We start from the raw sequence: 17,647 nt of genomic DNA on the forward strand, positions 1-17,647 counted from the left end.
TGCGAGAGGGCTGTACAAGCAATGATCACACGCACGGCACAGCGGACACACCAGGAACCGCGGTGTTGGCCGTCGAATGGCGCTAGCTGCGCAGCATTTGTGCACCGCCGCCGTCAGTGTCAGCCAGTTTGCCGTGGCATACGGAGCTCCATCGCAGTCTTTAACACTGGTAGCATGCCGCGACAGCGTGGACGTGAACCGTATGTGCAGTTGACGGACTTTGAGCGAGGGCGTATAGTGGGCATGCGGGAGGCCGGGTGGACGTACCGCCGAATTGCTCAACACGTGGGGCGTGAGGTCTCCACAGTATATCGATGTTGTCGCCAGTGGTCGGCGGAAGGTGCACGTGCCCGTCGACCTGGGACCGGACCGCAGCGACGCACGGATGCACGCCAAGACCGTAGGATCCTACGCAGTGCCGTAGGGGACCGCACCGCCACTTCCCAGCAAATTAGGGACACTGTTGCTCCTGGGGTATCGGCGAGGACCATTCGCAACCGTCTCCATGAAGCTGGGCTACGGTCCCGCACACCGTTAGGCCGTCTTCCGCTCACGCCCCAACATCGTGCAGCCCGCCTCCAGTGGTGTCGCGACAGGCGTGAATGGAGGGACGAATGGAGACGTGTCGTCTTCAGCGATGAGAGTCGCTTCTGCCTTGGTGCCAATGATGGTCGTATGCGTGTTTGGCGCCGTGCAGGTGAGCGCCACAATCAGGACGAGGCACACAGGGCCAACACCCGGCATCATGGTGTGGGGAGCGATCTCCTACACTGGCCGTACACCACTGGTGATCGTCGAGGGGACACTGAATAGTGCACGGTACATCCAAACCGTCATCGAACCCATCGTTCTACCATTCCTAGACCGGCAAGGGAACTTGCTGTTCCAACAGGACAATGCACGTCCGCATGTATCCCGTGCCACCCAACGTGCTCTAGAAGGTGTAAGTCAACTACCCTGGCCAGCAAGATCTCCGGATCTGTCCCCCATTGAGCATGTTTGGGACTGGATGAAGCGTCGTCTCACGCGGTCTGCACGTCCAGCACGAACGCTGGTCCAACTGAGGCGCCAGGTGGAAATGGCATGGCAAGCCGTTCCACAGGACTACATCCAGCATCTCTACGATCGTCTCCATGGGAGAATAGCAGCCTGAATTGCTGCGAAAGGTGGATATACACTGTACTAGTGCCGACATTGTGCATGCTCTGTTGCCTGTGTCTATGTGCCTGTGGTTCTGTCAGTGTGATCATGTGATGTATCTGACCCCAGGAATGTGTCAATAAAGTTTCCCCTTCCTGGGACAATGAATTCACGGTGTTCTTATTTCAATTTCCAGGAGTGTATTTACGTCACAGTAAGCAAGACTGGGAAATGGGCGTAAGAGAACTGAAATTATGGTGTGAGTACTGCTTTTGTCCAGTAGCTGGTCAAAATAACTTGGTTTTGCTTGATTCCTGGTTTGGGTATAAATGTCACACTCCTTTAAAGCAAAGTATCCTCCTGAAAATTGCGCGATGTTACATTTCATACTAACTGTAACCACTGGACAAATTCAGCCTCGAACGTTTGTTTTTTTCCGTGTCTATAAAACATATTATAGCACTATCTGCATCTATCCCTTAAACGGTAGTCAGTTTCACGACAAACTCCACGCAGCCGTTTCGCATTCAGTTGCATACCATCACATTCCATTAGTTCTCATCACCCCGTTACACCTATATGATGGTATATTCATTTCTTTATGAGTGGATACCTAACGGAACGTCGTGCACGGTTTGTAGCACCCAAGGATTTCACCTCCGATCGCAATGGTGTGAACCTTTGTTATCTCTGTGGCGCGCCGTTTTTCATTCAGTGTTCATGGTGCAAGTTGCTGGCTTGTTTTGAACATTTCTTGGATGTCGACGATGTCCATTTTGTGAAGTGTAATACATACATCTCGTAGAAGGTTGATCTGTGGACCCCTCCCAGGCACACATTTTCTGTCGCCCTCCTGATGCACATGGCGAGTCATTAGCACCTAATATTTTTCCTGTCATAACTGTTAGCAAAATATTTTCAAATAAGCCTTACTATAACGATTGAACTTGTGATCTCGAATTCAAGGGGTTCCTTGTGAGAGAATCCGGACTGCACTCCCAGGAGAGGGTGTGGTTTAGGCACATTAATGTTTTCCTGAGCAAGTGTTGCAGGTTAGTGTTAAGGACTTGTTCGACAAATAGAGATACCTGAGAGAAGAGTGTGGAGCCATTAGTTAACTGTAGGTGGTGTTGAATAAAAGTGACTGACATTCATAATGTTAATTCATGCCAAAATATTTCTTTCGTTTCAGTGCAATTTTGATATTGTGTTTTTAAGCGACTTTTTGCCTGTTGACTTCCTGTTTTGTTGCTGTGGTGATTACCGATGAGAGCTGCTAGTGGTCACCTGGATGCAGTGTATGAGCTGTTAATGCTGTACATATTCGAGTCCAGTGATCGGATTTTGGAATCTTTGTGAAAATAATTGGAGTGCTACAGGACATTAATTACTAACTTTTGACTAGTTAGAAGTTTAACCCCGTCTCGCGGGTCAAAGAGAGACTGGCCAGTTTTATTTTGATTGGTTTGTTAGTCTAGCAGAATTGGGAATAAATGCGGGTCCACCAATAAGGTTTCCAGTTAAATCCGTGGAGCAGTACCTGATGTAATTTCTCTCGTGTACTGCACATGGAGTACGTCCATTTTGGCTGTGGACGCGAGTATCATCTTGCGCAACGCCATGGAGCTCCTAGGCACGGAAAAGGAACGTTTCAGATTACAGCGATTCCTTACAGAAAGTCGGTGACTCAAAGTAGAAGGTAGGTGGTAGTGCTGGTGTATGACGCGAAGCAGAACTACAACGAAGAAGGATGCCTAAACATGTTGCTAATTTAGACCACCATAGTGCCTTCTGATGATGGTCGAAGTAGAGAGGATATAAAATGTAGCAAGCAGTAAAGGAAACAAAAGAAAAATTCGGAGTAGGTATTAAAATCCATGGAGAAGAAATAAAAACTTTAAGGTTCGCCGATGACGTTGTAATTCTGTCAGAGACAGCAAAGGACTTGGAAGAGCAGTTGAACGGAATGGACAGTTTCTTGAAGGGAGGATATAAGATGAACATCAACAAAAGCAAAACGAGGATAATAGAATGTTGTCAAATTAAGTCGGTTGATGCTGAGGGAATTAGATTAGGAAGTGAGACACTAAAAGTAGTAAAGGAGTTTTGCTATTTGGGGAACAAAATAACTGATGATGGTCGAAGTAGAGAGGATATAAAATGTAGACTGGCAATGGCAAGGAAAGCGTTTCCAAGAAGAGAAATTTGTTAACATCGAGTATAGATTTAAGTGTCAGGAAGTCGTTTCTGAAAGTATTTGTATGGAGGGTAGCCATGTATGGAAGTGAAACATGGACGATAAATAGTTTGGACAAGAAGTGAATAGAAGCTTTCGAAATGTGGTGCTACAGAAGAATGCTGAAGATTAGATGGTTTAGATCACATAACTAATGAGGAGGTGTTGAATAGGATTGGGGAGAAGAGGAGTTTGTGGCACAACTTGACTAGAAGAAGGGATCGGTTGGTAGGACATATTATGAGGCATCAAGGGATCACCAATTTAGTATTGGAGGGCAGCGTGGAGGGTAAAAATCGTAGAGGGAGACCAAGAGATGAATACACTAAGCACATTCAGAAGGATGTAGGCTACAGTACGTACTGGGAGATGAAGAAGCTTGCACAGGATAGAGTAGCATGGAGAGCTGCATCAAACCAGTCTCAGGACTGAAGACCACAACAACAACAACAGTGCCTTTTTACACTACCGAATTTTAGCACAGTATTGAACCCCAAATTCCGAGCAATTAGTAATGTAGGCCATTGAAATATGGTTCGGAATCTAAAGTTCAAAAAATGGTCAAATGGCTCTGACGACTATGGGACTTAACATCTACTGTCATCGGTCCCCTAGAAATTAGAACTACTTAAACCTAACTAACCTAAGGACATAACACAACACCCAGTCATCACGATGCAGAGAAAATCTCTGACCGCGCCGGGAATCGAACCCGGGAACCTGGGCGCGGGAAGCGAGAACGCTACCGCAAGACCACGAGCTGCGGACGGGAATCTAACATCTGCACGTAAAGATGTAGGAAGCAGAGGCTGCCAGGAAACATGAGGGATTATCAAGTTCAAATTTGGAAGGAAGCTGTTTTTCAGAGTCAGAAATGGACGTATCAGATCTCTCGTCGATACTTCGTTTGATACAAGAAACAATGAGGAAAAATAATGCTTATTTCTAAAATTTTAACCTGGAACCAGAATTTTGTGTTTCTTGTCAACAGTTGGGTAGACATGCACGATCTAGTTACATTAAGGTGACCACCGCATTTGTTCCACGTCAACGTGCGGTAACCACTCACAGACGGCAGTTGGCATCACTTAGCAGTGGAGGGTACATAAAACGTGTCGGGGGACGCGGACGACAGTGCAATCATTGCCATAATGCGGAAACGGAACGATTTACTGATGTCCAAAACGGCATTGTCATTGGCTTTCGGGCCAAGGGTGGAAGCATTTCCGAAACGTCTAAGTTTGCAAACTGTTGACATGCCGTGTTGGTTAAAGTATATCGTGCATGACAAAATGGCCCATCCAAAACCGGCGCTGAGGCATCCGTGGTGCACCATAGGCCGTAGATGACAGGGGTGAATCACGTCTGCTGAGATCCCTACTGGCGAACAGACGTGCAACTATTGAGCAACTGACCGCCAGATGAACCAGGGGGCTACCGACGGTGTATTCACAACGACCGTTCAGCGAACGTTGCTGCGTATGGGCCTCCACAGCAGGTGCCTGGTTCGTGCACCCGTGCTGACAGCTGTTCATCGGGGACGAACCCTGGCATTTGCGTGAAAATACCGCAACTGCGCGTCCACTGAGTGACGACAGGTGGTCGTTCCAAATGAATCACGTCTGGTGCTCCATCGGACACATGCTCGTTAGCGTGTGAGGCGTGAAACGTCTGAAAGCAAACACAGTGCAACAATTGTCAGAAGGTTATACAATGTAGGCTTTCACGGCCGGCGTTGTCTTCAGTTGAAACTTCCGGGCTGAGAGACCGTGGTCGATGTATAAAATTTCCACCTGACGTTTCGTCTCCATCTGCGGAAGACATCTTCTGAAGTCGTCCGGCTACTGCCACTGACGCTCCAGGTACTCTCGTGTCGGTAATTAAACGGGTGGATGGGACGTATTGCAACACCTTCTTCAGTACTATCTGCCTTTTCTACTAACATCACGACAGTTGTGGTACAACTTACATAATTACTAGAAACTGACTCCATACCCTTTTATCAGATGGTTGGGTTGGGTTGTTTGGGGGAAGAGACCAAACAGCGTGGTCATCGGTCTCATCGGATTAGGGAAGGACGGAGAAGTCGGCCGTGCCCATTCAAAGGAACCATCCCGGCATTTGCCTGGAGTGATTTAGGGAAATCACGGAAAACCTAAATCAGGATGGCCGGACGCGGGATTGAGCCGTCTTCCTCCCGAATGCGAGTCCAGTGTGCTAACCACTGCGCCACCTCGCTCGGTTTTTATCAGATGTGCCAAGTTTTTACTACAATAATATTATTATTTCCTGTCAAACATTTTCTTTAACAGAATAAACGAATTAATTGTGGTTCTTGTTTAACGTAACAGTCATTTAATTCCTAATTCATTATTTTGTAGGGTAAATAATTAACATATGTCAGACACAGTGCCCAATTTCCAAACCTACAACCTGAGTCACACCAAGATAACCCAGCGAAGTGTATATGAATAAAAAAACTGAAGCTGGTTGTGTGATAGGGCGTTACACGGAGAATGCAATAGTTACCACTATGTTGGAGTAGTCGACGCTGAAGTTGATGAAGATACCCAAGTCGCTGAGGCAGATGAAGCCGGTGATGGTCACCCAGCTCCACAGCACCCAGGAGCGCCTCTGCTCCCCCACCCGCACAGCCTCTGCAACACGGAGCACACACTTCGGCTACCTGCTGCACAAACTGTACCAGGACTCAGCTACACAGCAATCTAGTACGTATGACCATAGATACATAGCAAACATCACTTTCATCTGATTTAAATTTACACTCATTCTCATAAATTAAGGCTAATGCTGATACATGGTGAAACAACGCTCTGGTGGGCGGTTTTCAGGTATAATCACCTCGGGGTATGACCATGCGGTGCATTTGACCTGCGGTCGTCGCACGGTGGAGCTGCAGCAGTCCACATACGCAGAGGTGTGTTGGTGCATGTCCGAGTACGGTGCAGCGAGTAAGTGTGCAGACGTTTTCAGACGTGCGAGTGGTGACTGTGTCTTGAAAATGGCTCAAAGAACACATATTGATGACTTTATGAGGTGTAGAATACTAGGGCCACTGGAGGCTGGCCAAACATAGCAGGTCGTAGTACAGGCCCTCTGTGTGCCACAAAGTGTGATCTCAAGCTTATGGCAATGATTCCAGCAGACAGGAAACGTGTCCAGGCGCTACAGTACGGAACTTCCACAATGTACAACACCACAAGAAGACCGATATCTCACCATCAGTGCCCACAGACGGTCACGGAGTACTGCAGGTAGCCTAGCTCGGGACCTTACCGCAGCCACTGGAACAGTTGTCTCCAAACACACAGTCTACAGACGACTGAGCAGACATGGTTTATTCACATGGAGACCTGCAAGGTGCATTCCATTGACCCCTGGTCACAGGAGAGCCCCTAAATCATGATACCAAGAACACATTACATGGTCATTGGAACAGTGGTCCCAGGTTATGTTCACGGACGAGTCCAGGTATAGTCTGAACAGTGATTCTCACCGGGTTTTCATCTGGCGTGAACCAGGAATCAGGTACCAACCCCTTAATGTCCTTGAAAGGGACCTGTATGGAGGTCATGGTTTGATGGTGTGGGGTGGGATTATGATTGGTGCACGTACACCCCTGCACATCTTTGACAGAGGAACTGTAACGGGTCAGGTGTATCGGGATGTCATTTTGCACCAGTATGTCCGCCTTTTCAGGGGTGCAGTGGGTCCCACCTTGCTCCTGATGGATGATAACGCACCGCCCCACCGAGCTGCCATCGTGGAGGAGTACCTTGGAACAGAAGATATCAGACGAATGGAGTGGCCTGCCTGTTCTCCAGATCTAAACCACATCGAGCACGTGTGGGATGCTCTCGGTCGACGTATCGCTGCGCGTCTTCAAACCCCTACGACACTTCAGGAGCTCCGACAGGCACAGGTGCAAGAATGGGAAGCTTTACCCCAGCAGCTGCTCGACCACCTGATCCAGAGTATGCCAACCCGTTGTACGGCCTGCGTACGTGTGCATAGTGATCATATCCCATATTGATGTCGGACTACAACAAGAAACAGTGGCGTTTTGTAGCACATGTGTTTCGGGACGGTTTTCTCAACTTATCACCAATAACGTGGACTTACGCATCTGTGTCGTGTGTGTTCCCTATGTGCCTATGCTATTAGCGCCAGTTTTGTGTAGTGCCACGTTGTGTGGCACTACATTCTGCAGTTATCTTTAATTTATGAGCATAAGTGTAGATGTTTGTCAGACTTTACTGTGTACAGGAGGAGACATTTGAGGCGCGCGGGATTAGCCGAGCGATCTTAGGCGCTGCAGTCATAGACTTTGCGGCTAGTCCCGGCGGAGGTTCGAGTCCTCCCTCGGGCATGGGTGTGTGTGTTTGTCCTCAGGATAATTTAGGTTAAGTAGTGTGTAAGCTTAGGGACTGATCACCTTAGCAGTTAAGTCGAATAAGATTTCACACACATTTGAACATTTTTTTTAGACATTTGACGACAGGTCGCAAATACCAGGTGGTTACAATTAGATTGCAGCTACTCCAGCATGGGCTCTAATTACCGTACGCCAGCGAAACTTGATAGGTATTCTAAAGCATTAATGCGGAAACGAATAACGCTGAAAAAAATTAGTCACAGTTTTGGCCAGTAGGTGAAAATCTGGGGCTATGAACGCAAGAAAGACGTATATGAGCCGTGACGCCATTGAGTTAGTAGACTGCTCTATCTGGCGCCACTGGCCCAGGTGTAGTATCGACTATCCCTCTTGCCTCCCCATTGCCAGTATCTATGAGGAAGAGTTTGTATCTGTGGGTTGTGTACTTAGAAGGTTTTTGCTTGCCGATATACGAGGGCCGTTCAGAAAGTAACCTCCGGTTGATTTAAAAAAATACACCAAGTTAAATAAAAAATATTTTAATATATACATCTTACAACTACATCTATACACTATTTTTCTACATAGTCTCCATAGCGATTGAGGCACTTATCGTATCTCTTCACAAGCTTTGAAATTCCTTCTGCATAAAAATCACCCGCTTGTGCCTGGAGCCAGCCTGCTGTCACTATCTCGTACAAGAGAGTCTTAGAAATCTGTGGAAAACCAGTAGACAACTCCGACATTGAGAAACGTCGATTTTCACGAACTTTTGCATCAACTGTCTGAACGAGTTCGTCAGTCACCAATGATGGTCTACCACTCCTCTCTTCATCATGAACGTTTTCTCGTCCACTTTTAAATAAACGTACCCATTCACGGACAACTCCTTCACCCATAACTCTTGGTCCGTACGCGGCACAAAGCTCATGATTAATAGCTGCTGCAGAATATCCTTTGGCTGTAAAAAACCTTATGACAGCACGCACTTCACATTTGGCGGGGTTTTCTATTGCAGCACACATTTCAAACTGCCACAAAAACTAAACTAGCGCAGGTACGACGTTCACTCGACCACGGCTTGATGCCGACTTACCTGTTGAGTGCGTGAACGCACAGATGGCGTCGCTACTCCCCCCACAACCCGCACTGTGACCAATCGGAGGTTACTTTCTGAACCGCCCTCGTATATTGTATTGTATTGTATGTTAACCGGGGGCCTAGAAACGCCGCAGCCGCAGTGGTCCACAACCCCTCGATGACTACCGCAGTCCACTTCACCCCTCCGACCCCCCACACCGAACCACTCTTTCTGCCAGATCGGGTTTTGTCAGAATTGCATTTCGAGTTAGAGGAAGCGTTGATATACGGTCGTGCAATTGCAGACAAGTACGAAAACACTTTTTTAATGAAATTTTGGTCAAAACTGGTCAAAACAAAATTTATGGTCCGCCATATTGGATTACCCATTTTGAATTTTCAAAATCTGACTTCAGATTTGTGTTCAGCGACATCAAAAATATATAATAATATGTAGTTTTTATGCAACGATACAACTAATGCAGCAATGCAACTAATAGCACATATAAAAATTTTCCCTAAACTTTAAAGACGTTTTTCTCTAGAAACGTTTTTTCAAAACTGTGTCCAGCATAAAATAAACACAATTCAGTTTATTAACTTCTACCTTTGACATCCGAAAAGAAAAAAAAATTCTTGGGAGCTTATGCCTGTAATATATGAAATTTGTTAATATTAACTATTTTTTGTGAAGCCACAAAGAGTGAATCGAATTCGAAGTTAGAGTTAGTAACATGTCGTTAAATCTAAGGTTATTTCATTGTGGGTATAAGCGCCCAAAAATTTAATGTAGAATCGACTGATGTTATCCATTTTTGATTTCAGATAACTGCTGAGGGGCTACATAGCACTCAGTCTGTGTACTTTAAACTCGCAGACCCATTTTTACGGGCGCCATTTTGTTTTTTTGTATTGAAAATCTAGAATAAAGTTCAAAGTATGATCAATCCTAATCCCCAAAATGATCCTTTGTACGTTTTTAAATTGTCTAAAAAATCCAAACCTTTGCCTAGTTTTTGCTCATTTGAATGAGGACCTGGTCTTAAGGACAGGCGCCCGGTAACGAATTTCTCGAATACAGCGAATCTGTTTAGCTGTTTGCGTGTTCCTGTGTCGTGAGCGACAAGGCGTTTGACGGCGACGCCTCAGCACAGAATGTTGAGATCCGAGGCTTGCTTGTTCTGTAGAGCAGAATAGCCGACGATCTGTGGCAGACCAAAAGCAGAGTGAAGTGCGTGTGCAGGCACAAGTATTTCAGACCACAATGTTCAGTGCACAAAGCCGAGCACTGGGTTGCACAGAAGACGACCTCAACGCATGGTCACATTGACTAAATGACGTCGTTAATTTGAAAAGTGGCATGCTACCTGGCATGCCCCTTTTTATGAGATATGAAAATTACACTGTACTAAGAGGATAGTGAGGAGGCAGTCTATTATGATGACGGCTTATAAAAGCAAACTGGGCTGTAGAGACTGTATGCAATGACATCTAACTGACGTCATATCTTAAAAACATTTAAAATGGTCCAGGTCGTCTTTTTCTTTCCTTTCTGAGAGTGTTTGGGAACAGGGCGCACGCTGCATCTGGGAAAGGTGGGAAAGGCAAGTCAGTGGCCGACGTAATGAAAATGTGGGCCCCAGCATCCAAGCAGGTACTCTGACATGCGCACAGGACTGATAGCGTTAAGGTGTTGGCTCCATCACTACGGTCGCAGGTTCGAATCCTGCCTCGGGAACGGGTGTGTGTGATGTCCTTAGGTTAGTTAGGTTTAAATAGTTCTAAGTTCTAGGGGACTGATGACCTCAGAAGTTGTTGTTGTTGTTGTTGTTGTTGTTGTTGTGGCCTTCAGTCCTGAGACTAGTTTGATGCAGCTCTCCATGCTACTCTATCCTGTGCAAGCTTCTTCATCTCCCAGTACGTACTGCAACCTACATCCTGCTGAATCTGCTTAGTGTATTAATCTATTGGTCTCCCTCTACGATTTTTACCCTCCATGCTGCCATACAATACTAAATTTGTGATCCCTTGATGCCTCAGAACATGTCCTACCAAACGGTCTCTTCTTCTTGTCAAGTTGTGCCACAAACTCCTCTTCTCGCCAATTCTATTCAATACCTCCTCATTAGTTATGTGATCTACCCATCTAATCTTCAGCATTCTTCTGTAGCACCACATTTCGAAAGCTTCTATTCTCTTCTTGTCCAAACTATTTATCGTCCATGTTTCACTTCCATACATGGCTACACTCCATACAAATACTTTCAGAAACGACTGCCTGACACTTAAATCTATAGTCGATGTTAACAAATTTCTCTTCTTCAGAAACGCTTTCCTTGCCATTGCCAGTACACATTTTATATCCTCTCTACTTGACCATCATCAGTTATTTTGCTCCCCAAATAGCAAAACTCCTTTACTACTTTAAGTGTCTCATTTCCTAATCTAATTCCCTCAGCATCACCCGACTGAATTCGACTACATTCCATGATCCTTGTTTTGCTTTTGTTGATGTTCATGTTATATCCTCCTTTCAAGACAGTGTCCATTCCGTTCAACTGCTCTTCCACGTCCTTTGCTGTCTCTGACAGAATTACAATGTCATCGGCGAACCTCAAAGTTTTTATTTCTTCTCCATGGATTTTAATACCTACTCCGAATGTTTCTTTTTTTTTCTTATACTGCTTGCTCAATATACAGATTGAATAACATCGGGGTGAGGCTACAACCCTATCTCACTCCCTTCCCAACCACTGCTTCCCTTTCGTGCCCCTCGACTCTTATAACTTCCATCTGGTTTCTGTACAAATTGTAAATAGCCCTCAGAAGTTAAGTCCCATAATGCTCAGAGCCATTTGAACCATTTTTGTTGGCTCCAAGAAAGTTACGTTGCCAGGCAAGCCTTGGGAGACAAGTGCTATTGTACGTTTACGTCTCCAACCTACCAGTGGAGCAGTGCTGAGGGGGGAGAGGGGGGAGGTGAAACCTTAATCAGCAGGAAACAGGAGGTGCTCTGCTGTATTCTGAAGACTAACTTCCGCAGAAAGTAGTCTAGCTGTTTCCCAAAGATCCACAGCATGCCACAAAATAAGAGTCTGGCCTCGAGAAAAGATTTTTTTTCTTTCTGGACACAAAAAGTTGTGATTATAAAGACGCCTGCGACATGAAGATGGATCATTGGGAGCAGATTTTTGGAAAAAGAGGATGATCGAAAAGTCATTGGAGTTTTAAGGCAACTCCTTTTTCTCGGTTTAATTTTCGCGGAAGAAGCACTCACGCCATTGGCGGGCTGAATGTTCTTATACAGCTATTGGTAGTCGTGTTCGCTGGGAAGGAGAATGCCGACTGTATGATTCGGCTAGAAAATTTCGGAGGTCGTTAGGGGACAGCGACGAGGTGCGCATGGTAGAGTTCGTCCAGAGATGGTCAAATGGGCCGATGTAGGAGTTTGTTCGATGTCCAGGGTTCGTATCTGTGGAACCATGTCCCTCCGTCCATACTTAGAGGGACAGTCATGACGACAACACTATGCATACCTGATCCTGATAATTCACGGTGAGTATTATTAGCAGCACCAGTATGCGTTTCTCAGTCCAGAGGTCAGGCTATCAGTCACTGTGTTCATTTGGTTAGGAGCTTGTGCGTTATTTTTGGAATGTCAGTTGTGTCTAAAGGGCACATTTCAAGCCATTCAAGTAACTCTGAGAACCAACAAGCCCACTTGCTGTAAACGATGCATGGAAGCTTTGTGATATTAATTGTGACTGGTAGATAGTCAGATGCATTTCATGTTTGTAATGGAATAAATTAATCTCTTTGTTTAAAACTTACGTCTGCCAACACCTTCTATTACTCTCATTTTAATATTATGTAGTTCACCACTATACGCAGCACAGCTAGGGCCATAAATTCTTCCATTTCGTTAATCCGTTTGTGCACAGTAATTCAGCTTGTGTCTTAAAAGGTGTGTCCGGCTCTTACCTTTCTGGGTCAGGGTAACCATTTGAAACACTTGCAGTGTTTTGCAAATTGTGATTGCAGTTAAAAATGGTTCAAATGGCTCTGAGCACTATGGGACTTAACATCTGTGGTCATCAGTCCCCTAGAACTTAGAACTACTTAAACCTAACTAAGCTCATCACACACATCCACGCCCGGGGCAGGATTCGAACCTGCGACCATAGCGGTCACGCGGTTCCAGACTGAAGCGCCTAGAACCGCACGGCCACACCGGCCGGCGATTGCAGTTAGCACCAGATCATCGAGATTGCACTTTTGATGTATGGAAGCGTGTCACCTGGTCGGTTCCTCTCAATGGTCGTGTCCGGATCCGCCACCATTCAGGTGAGCAGCTGCTCCAGACGTACACTGCGACAAGGACGTAGGCCGGTGGCGGCAGTATTACGCTATGGGGTACATTCACGTGGTTTTCCGTAGGACCTGTGAAAGTAATCGAAGCCATCATGACTACTGTGAACTACGTGGGCATTATTACGGACCAGGTGCGTCTCTTTCATGATTCACGTCTTCCCTGAAGGCTATGGCATCTTCCGGCAGCATAAATGTGCGTCTTACAAGGCCAGACTCTTACTATAGTAGTTTGGGAGGGAAGATAGTGAATTCATACTGATGTATTGCCCAACAAATTCGCCTGATTTGAATCCAGTGGAATACACTTGGGACGCTATCGGCTGTCAGCTCCGTGAGCTCAAACTATAGGCCCGTAATTTAAAGGCGGTGTGTCCGTAGATATCTGGCGCCATATACCTCCGGAAACTACTGAGTGCTTGTCTAGTTCATACCACACGGAATCGCTGTTGTATTGCGTTTCAAATGTGAATAAACACTTTGTTAAGCTTGTGGTCATAACATTTTGGCTCATCAGTGTATTTAACTGCTTACTTTAGGTTCCCTCAGGTGGTACACTGAGAGAGAGAGAGAGAGAGAGAGAGAGAGAGAGAGAGAGAGAGAGGGAGAGCTAAGAGAGATAGGAGAGAGAGAGAGAGAGAGGGGGGGGGGAGAGAGAAAGGGAGCTAGGAGAGATAGGAGAGAGAGAGAGAGAGACAGAGGGGAGAAAGAGAGCTAAGAGAGATAGGAGAGAGAGAGGGAGGGGGGGGAGAGAAAGAGAGTTAAGAGAGATAGGAGAGAGAGAGAGAGAGAGAGAGAGAGAGAGAGAGAGAGAGAGGGAGAGGGGGAGAGAGCTGTGAGAGAGAGAGAGAGGGGGGGGGAGAGAAAGAGAGCTAAGAGAGATAGGAGAGAGAGAGAGAGAGAGAGAGAGGAGGGGGAGAGAGAAAGAGAGCTAAGAGAGATAGGAGAGAGAGAGAGAGGGAGGGAGGGATGATATTTAATTATTGACCGTATTACTAAATTACTTTACAAAATGTGATTAAGATAGAATGTAGACCCACATAAGACATTTGAATAGTCTTGGGAACATTGTATTACAAATTTATTGCGTATTTAGTGCCATGAAATTTTTTACAGCCTGTATTCTACCGAATATCCAACTGTTTAAAATAGCGCGACCTCATTCAATGTATCCCTACAGCACTGTTCTGTTTCAACACTCTTGCTAAGATATTGTTTCATAATCGTGGCATTCTACTTACAAGAACGAGGGTAATACCCAAAAGTAAGGTCTCCTGTTTTTTTATAAGTACATAGACTTGTTTATTTCTACAATGGTTTACATCGGTTTACAGCTTGAACAATTAGCTATTTTTCGACATAATCACCATTACTGTCGATGCATTTTTGTAGACACTGTGGCAGTTTTTGTTTGCCCATGTCATACCAGCTCGCTGCTATGCTGTTCAGAAAGTTATGAACCTCTTCTTTCACCTCGTCGTCGGAGCTGAGTCTCTGGGACCACAATTAACGCTGACAGGTACTGTGAGACTCTGAAAAACCTCAAACGGGCAATTCAGAACCTGAGAAGAGGAATGTTGAGCAAGGGCGTACACATTCTCCATGACAACGCTCGCCCACACATCGCTCGGCAAACCGTTGCTCTCCTGCAACAGATTCAGTGGAACATGATCACCCACCCACCCTATACTCCTGTCTTGGCGCCCAGTGACTATCACCTGGTCCCTAGGTTAAAATGACATTTGGCCGAAAATGACTTACAAGTTAGTGGCGCCCTCCATCGGTAATGATGGAATTCAATATGGTGTTGGCCCACCTTTAGCCTTGATGACACCTACCACTATCGCAGGTATACGGTCAGTTAGGTGCTGGAAGGTTTCTCGGGGAATGGCAGCCCATTCTTCACGGAGTGCCGCACTGACGAGGGGTATCGATGTCGGTCGGTGAGGCATGGCACGAAGTTGGCGTTCCAAAACATCCCAAAGTTGTTCTATAGGTTTCAGGTCAGGACTCTGTGCAGGGATGTTAATGTAATGTAACCACTCTGCCACTGGCCGTGCATTATTAACAGGTGCTCGATCGTGTTGAAAGATGAAATCGCCATCCCCGAATTGCTCTTCAATAGTGGGAAGTAAGAAAGTGCTTAAAACATGAATGCCGGCCGAAGTGGCCGTGCGGTTCTAGGCGCTGTAGTCTGGAACCGCGAGACCGCTGCGGTCACAGGTTCGAATCCTGCCTCGGGCATGGATGTGTGTGATGTCCTTAGGTTAGGTTTAAGTAGTTCTAAGTTCTATGGGACTGATGACCTCAGAAGTTGAGTCCCATAGTGCTCAGAGCCATTTGAACCATTTTAAAACATGAATGTAGGACTGTGCTGTGAGAGCAAAACAAGGAATGCGAGCCCCCTCCATGAAAAACACGACCACACCATAACACCACCGCCTCCGATATTTGCTGTTAGCACTACACACGCTGGCAGATGACGTTCACCGGGCATGCGCCATACCCATACCCTGCCATCGGATCGCCACATTGTGTACCGTGATTCGTCACTCCACACAACGTTTTTCCACTGTTCAGTCGTCCAATGTTTACGCTCCTTACACCAAGCGAGGCGTCGTTTGACATTTACCGGCGTGATGTGTGGCTTATGAGCAGCTGCTCGACCATGAAATCCACGTTTTCTCACCTTCCGCGTAACTGTCATAATACTTGCAGTGGATCCTGACTGTTTGGAATTGCTGTTTGATGGTCTGGATAGGCGTCTGCCTATTACACATTACGACCCTCGTCAACTGTCGGCGGTCTCTGTCAGTCAATAGACGAGGTCGGCCTGTACGCTTTTGTGCTGTACGTGTCTCTTCACGTTTCCACTTTACTATCCTTCGGAAACAGTGGACTCAGGGACGTTTAGGAATGTGGAAATCTCGCGTACAGACGTATGATACAAGTGACACGAAGTCCGTGAGTTCCGCGGAGCGCCCCATTCTGCTCTCTCACGGTGTCTAAAGGCTGCTGATGTCGCTGATATCGAGTACCTGGCAGTAGGTGGCAGCACAATGCACCTAATATGAAAAACGTATGTTGTTGTGGGGTGTCCAGATACTTTTGATCACGTAGTGTATGTTTGAAATTATGTGTAACGTTTGTTGTAAGTCACTAAGTGCCCCCATGTCCGAATATTGGTTGAATAAATTATGTATATTCGCTCGTCATGCGCTGCAGTGCTTTTTCACCACCACCACCACCAGCACCCTTTTCATATGTGTGTGGTTCTTACCCCCACAGCGAATCTCTTCAGACAGTAAGTGATATGCGTACCAAGTTTGGTTGAAATCGGTAGAATGGTTTAGAAGGAGAAGAATACAGGGAGTATCGTAATTAGTGGCTTAAACGCATACAGTTGCAAGTACACGATACAAAAAGCAAGAAAGTCTCAGTAAACATAGGGTCGAAAATGCATAGCTTAAGAGCTACGAGCAATTTTTCATCCTCGATACTGTGAAATAAATCTCTTCAACTTGTAACGCCGGAAATGCATATCCTCCTACTTCCATTTATTGTACTATAAATTTGTTTTCCTTATTTTTGTTACCTGAATATATAACATTTCTGTGTCTTCGTATATTGTAATTGTTTTTCTATTTGTATATATATATATATATATATATATATATATATATATATATATATATATATATGCATTTATGTCGATGTATAATTGGTTTGTTTCGTAAATATTATTTGTATTTCTACGCTGGGTCTTGCCTAGGGAAAACTGCTATCGAACGATTACATCGATAGGTCGTGTGAAGAATCAAAGTGTGTAGGATCTTTGGTAGTGTTAACTCTGCCGCTTGGAGCGCGGGCAGAGCAGTCGGAGTCTGGCTGGAGTAGCGAGTGGAGCAGGTGTGTTGTGTGACGCTCCCGCGAGTTGCCGCGCTTTCGGGGTTTGGCAGCATGTAATTGCGCTCGACTCGCGATGATAGTTTCTGACATGGTGTCGCGGACGGGAAGCATTAGCTGTCGCACATCAAGAGCCCGTTTCGCCTGGTGACCGTGTCGAGAAGAAGGCGCGCCAACATCCAGCTTCTGCAACAGCGACGGCCGACAATGAGTGACTGTCGCCACCTCCTCGATCGACGGCTTCAAACCTTCAACCAACCAACAAGGAAGACTAAAAGCACGTAAAGTTTCAGAACTGTATGGCAGACCTCAGCTTTTCAAATTGTTCCATTTGCCTCGCAACATTACAGCAACTTAGCATGAACCTTTGTTGCTCATTGTCCCAATTGCATTGCCAAGCAGGGTCCCTTCCTTTTCCGAAATGAACCCGAGTGTCGTTGAAATTCAAACGCCAGCATAATTCCATTTCACTGCTTTAATTTCAAAGTTCACTTTAAGTATTCATAGCTGGCTACAATAGT

At 45.9% G+C, this 17,647-nt stretch overlaps 1 protein-coding gene across 1 annotated transcript in view; it reads right to left on the reverse strand.

The window, feature by feature from the left end:
* The window catches only part of LOC126260815 (uncharacterized), a 172,594-nt gene that overhangs the window by 47,965 nt on the left and 106,982 nt on the right, over positions 1-17,647 (reverse strand). The window contains exon 4 of the mRNA XM_049958188.1: positions 5,906-6,033. Within this exon, the coding sequence (XP_049814145.1) occupies positions 5,906-6,033 (128 nt within the window). The remainder of the gene's footprint in view (positions 1-5,905; positions 6,034-17,647) is intronic.

The sequence above is a fragment of the Schistocerca nitens genome, chromosome 5, assembly GCF_023898315.1.
Source record: "Schistocerca nitens isolate TAMUIC-IGC-003100 chromosome 5, iqSchNite1.1, whole genome shotgun sequence".
Classification (NCBI taxonomy): Eukaryota; Metazoa; Arthropoda; class Insecta; order Orthoptera; family Acrididae; genus Schistocerca; species Schistocerca nitens.